This window comes from Cebidichthys violaceus, unplaced genomic scaffold, assembly GCF_023349555.1.
Source record: "Cebidichthys violaceus isolate CVI_PGR_0920_01 unplaced genomic scaffold, fCebVio1.0.p SCAF_9, whole genome shotgun sequence".
NCBI classification, from domain to species: Eukaryota; Metazoa; Chordata; class Actinopteri; order Perciformes; family Stichaeidae; genus Cebidichthys; species Cebidichthys violaceus.
The window spans coordinates 1,471,618-1,475,871 of NW_027176975.1; the positions used below are offsets into that span (position 1 = coordinate 1,471,618).

Consider the following 4,254-nt stretch of genomic DNA (forward strand, 5'->3'; position numbering starts at 1 on the left):
CAGCTGGATCCAGGGATCGCTCCTAGAGCTAGCTTCTCGGCTAGCATCTCGGCTAGCATCGCGTCTCATCCTCAGCGCTAGCTGCGTCTCCTCGGCCGCCTGTGACGTCCAGACAAAAGGTACTCAACTGTCCGTTAGCCGGGAGAGAGCGGCTCCTCGTCCACCGGAGGACCGACTGTCTGTTTTTTTATTTTAGTTATTCTTTTTTTTTTTTAACCAGAGCTTTTCTGCTCCTGACCTAATTTTTCCAGCTGGCTAAGTCGGTTAGCTTCCAACGTTAGCATCTCTCGGATGCTAATGCTAGCTAAGCTAATTAGCGAGCTAATGCTATCTAAGCTAATTAGCCTCCCGCTGCTTCGCGTGCAGATTATCAACGGATTAGAATGAGCCGTTTGAGGACAACTCTCGATGTTTGCTCCGGTTAAACACACATTTTATACAGTATTTAAACCACTACCAGTCTGTTTGCTCCTCTTTGTTACCTAGTAACTCATATCATATAAAGTAGTATTTTAATTATGTGGAAATGAAGGAAAAAAACACTCACGTTGGTGTTAAATGTTATTTTAATCCACTTTTTATCATTTTATTTCTCTAAATGTAATGTATCTGTATCTTTGTCATTAAAACAAAAGATAAATATTTTATATATATATATATATATATATATATATATATATATATATATATATATATATTATGTATTATATATAAGATATTAAGTTAAGTAATAACCTTAAATAGCGACATGGCAGCAGGAGACTGTGCTTATTAAAACATTAAAGTTAAATTACTCATAAAACAATCTGTAATTTGTTCATTTCTACTGTTCAGCAGGTCGGTTTAAAGCTTTTGTTTAAATACAAGTTAAGGGTTTAGTGACATAGTTCATATGAATATCACATTACATTGTATTTCTGATATTAATATAAATAATATGAATTTATATCCAGTCAAATATGAAGCAAACTGAGTTAACTGTGTCTTAAAAGGTGCTAAACAAACCTTCCAACGCTCATTTTTAAATAACTGTGACGCAAAGAAATCACTTCTTGATGCCGTTTATTTAACAACGAAGGATTAAAATAGTGTAATAATCCTCAGACTTCACTGTTATGAATAAAACCCTCTTCTTAAAGAGGGTTAGAATGTCAATAACAACAACTTTGTCTTTTCTATTCCCTTCACCTCCACTAAAGCGTAGACGAACGTTTATGTGTTTATTTATGTGTATTTTAAATCTTTTTATATCTGGTTTATCGCGTTAGCTAACAAGCTAGTTCATTCTCCAACCTGGCAACCCGAGCTGCAGCGCTAACTGATGCTAAAACCATAAACATATAACATAATGTATAACATGTAGCATGTAGCATGTATCAGACCGGGAGACGCTTTATATTGAGCTTCACTGTGTAGAAGAGAGGATGAACTCCCGTCCTTGTTCCTTTGACTCGTCAGCTGTTCACATAAACACAGAATGAGTCCAGTCTTATTTTTAGAAACCCCTCTTTTGAGGCCTGAACTGTTGTTTTCTCAAAAAGCTGCAATCAGAGGGTTTTATTTTGGCGGGGTTTTAGTCCTGCGGTCTGAAAACGACTCCAGTCAGCTCTGTGAACATCCGGAGACTCTGAGAGGAAGTTTATAAAAACCCATGAAGAAGACTCCTCACAGTGTGTTTAATCACAGCGGCTGTTATTTCTAATATTCAGATCAGCACAAAATAAAAATCATTATTATTATTATTATTATTATTATTATTAAAGAAGTACAATAATGTGTTTAGAGCTCGTGTTGGGAAGTTAAACAACTCATAATTCATCTATTTTATATTCATGTGAAAACATCTCCTTCAAACTACCGGATTTATTCAAGTTCATCACCAAAACGAGGAAGAAGGAACGAAGGAAAGGAGGAGTGACGTAGAGATACAGACCTGTCAATCACTGTGTAGCCCCGCCCCTAAAGCATCCCCTCTTTATGGTCTGTTTGACTCTAAATGTTCCATAATGTACTAAATGAACATCATGCTGTATTGAAGAAGACTGTAAACTAGAGATTGAGACCATAAACTCATGTTTACAATGTTTACTGAGGGAATAAATCAAGAGAGAAGTAGAGTCATTTTAGACTAGACTTCTATACAACCAGAGGAGTCGCCGCCTGGTGGACACTAGAGAGAATGCAGCTTTAATAACGTGTGTTATCGTCTGCAGCTGCTGCTGAGGCCGGTGATGATGGTGTGAAGATGGAGGCTCCTGAATACCTGGACCTGGATGAGATCGACTTCTCTGATGATTCAGTGGTCAGTCGTCATTTAAACATGAATATTAGATTCTGACCGTCATGGAGGAGGAAAACAACTGTAATCTAAATATAACTTCTTCTCTCTTTTTCTCTCTGACTCTCTCTCTCTGACTCTGCCTCTCTCTCTGACTCTCTCTCGCTCTCTCTCTCTGACTCTCTGTCTTTCTCTGACTCTCTGTCTCACTCTGACTCTCTCTGTCTTTCTCTGACTCTCTCTCTCTGTCTTTCTCTGACTCTCTTTCTCTGACTCTCTCTCTCTCTCTCTCTCTCTCTCTCTCTCTGTCTTTCTCTGTCTCACTCTGACTCTCTCTCTGACTCTCTCTCTCTCTCTCTCTCTCTCTCTCTCTCTCTGTCTTTCTCTGACTCTCTTTGTCTCACTCTGACTCTCTCTGTCTCTCTGACTCTGTCTCTCTCTCTCTGACTCTGCCTCTCTCTCTCTCTCTCTCTCTCTCTCTCTCTCTCTCTCTCTCTCTCTCTCTCTCTCTCTCTCTCTCTCTCTCTCTCTCTCTCTCTTTAGTATTCTGTGACGTCTCTGAAGAGCATCCCAGAGTTGTCCAGGAGGAGTGATGGTCCAGCCGAGGACAGACCAGGTAACCACGTCTTATTATGATGGAGGTCTGGTCTGGTCTAGTTTTTGTTCTTTAAACTCGTCTAGTTAAGTCTGTTGTCCCGCCTCCTCTTCCTGCAGCTCCGGCCATCAACTGGAGTCGCAGCGTCTCCTCCCTCGGCGGCGGCGGTGGCGGGGTGGGGATCAAACCCACGGGGCTCTCCGAGGCTCATGGGAACAAGTTCCGCCCCGTGAAGAGGGTCTCGCCTCTCAAGCACCAGCCGGAGACCACCGACTCGGACTCGGACGGTAAAGTCCAGGTGGAGCCGGCGGAGGAGGCCGGTAAGGATGAGCCCGGCTCGGACAAACCAACCCAGGCCTCCAGCTCCAAGGAGGCCAAGGGGCAGAGCGGAGGAGGAGGAGGAGGAGGAGGAGGAGGAGGAGGGAACAACCCCCAGGCTCTGTTCGGGGAGCTGGAGCACTACGATCTGGACATGGACGAGATCCTGGATGTGCCGTACATCAAGTCCAGCCAGCAGATGTCCACGCTGCCCAGAGTCGCCCACGACAAGCGCTCAGTGACGGGGAGCAACCTGGGGGGAGGAGGAGGAGGAGGCGGCAACCTAGGAGGAGGAGGAGGCACCCTGGAGAGGAGCCGAGGAGGAGGAGGAGGGATGAAGAGCTTGGCGTTGGCCCACGGAGAGCCTCTGAGCCTGGGCAGCAGCAGCTCACAGACTCAGGTACTCTTTAAGACTCTTAATCTGAAACGGAAATGTACATCTGGCCTTCAGAGTAAAAGCATGACATTGTTAATTTCAGTACTGCGTTCTGTCTCCGGTGAAGTGGTCCGACCTCAGGAAGTCCAAGTCCATGGATCCAGACCTGCACCTCCTCCACCGCTCACCAGCAGGAGGAGGCTTCCAGTCAGAGCTGCTCTCCTCGGGACTCCTCAGCTGCTCCTCCTCCCTCTCCTCCTTCTCTGATGCAGGTAGGACCTGTGTGTGTTAGTGTGTGTGTGTGTGTGTGTATGTTAGTGTGTGTGTGTGTGTGTGTGTGTATGTATGTATGTTAGTGTGTGAGTGTGTGTGTGTGTGTGTGTGTTAACTTGTTTAAACTTCTTCCAGACAAGCTGCTGTCGGCTCGGGTCTACCCAGAGTCTCAGAGCCAGAGGCCGGGCGTGGAGCCTCCAGGAGGTCCGGGGATGAAGTTCCCCATGCAGGGCAGGCAGGACGCCTGCAAGTCCTGGGCGTCTGGACCAGGAGGAGGAGGAGGACCAGGAGGAGGAGGAGGAGGCAGCAGTGGTGGTGGTGGCGGTGTGCCGCCGAGGGGGTTCGGAGCAGGAGGACCAGGAGGGGAGGTGGACGAGGAGACCAAGAAGAACCAGAACATCATCAACATCGTCA

General features: G+C 45.6%; 1 protein-coding gene across 2 annotated transcripts in view; it reads left to right on the plus strand.

Annotated features, from left to right (window-relative positions):
- The window catches only part of sncaip (synuclein, alpha interacting protein), an 8,428-nt gene continuing 4,174 nt past the window's right edge, over positions 1 to 4,254 (plus strand). Inside the window, exons 1-6 of one of the 2 annotated variants that reach the window (XM_068702808.1) lie at positions 1 to 119; positions 2,214 to 2,302; positions 2,822 to 2,894; positions 2,993 to 3,591; positions 3,671 to 3,839; positions 3,976 to 4,254. The exon at positions 3,976 to 4,254 is cut by the window's right edge and continues 23 nt beyond it. In XM_068702808.1, coding sequence (XP_068558909.1) covers positions 2,246 to 2,302; positions 2,822 to 2,894; positions 2,993 to 3,591; positions 3,671 to 3,839; positions 3,976 to 4,254 — 1,177 coding nt within the window. In that variant the 5' untranslated portion in view covers positions 1 to 119; positions 2,214 to 2,245. The remainder of the gene's footprint in view (positions 120 to 2,213; positions 2,303 to 2,821; positions 2,895 to 2,992; positions 3,592 to 3,670; positions 3,840 to 3,975) is intronic. The other variant, XM_068702809.1, reaches the window with a different exon arrangement.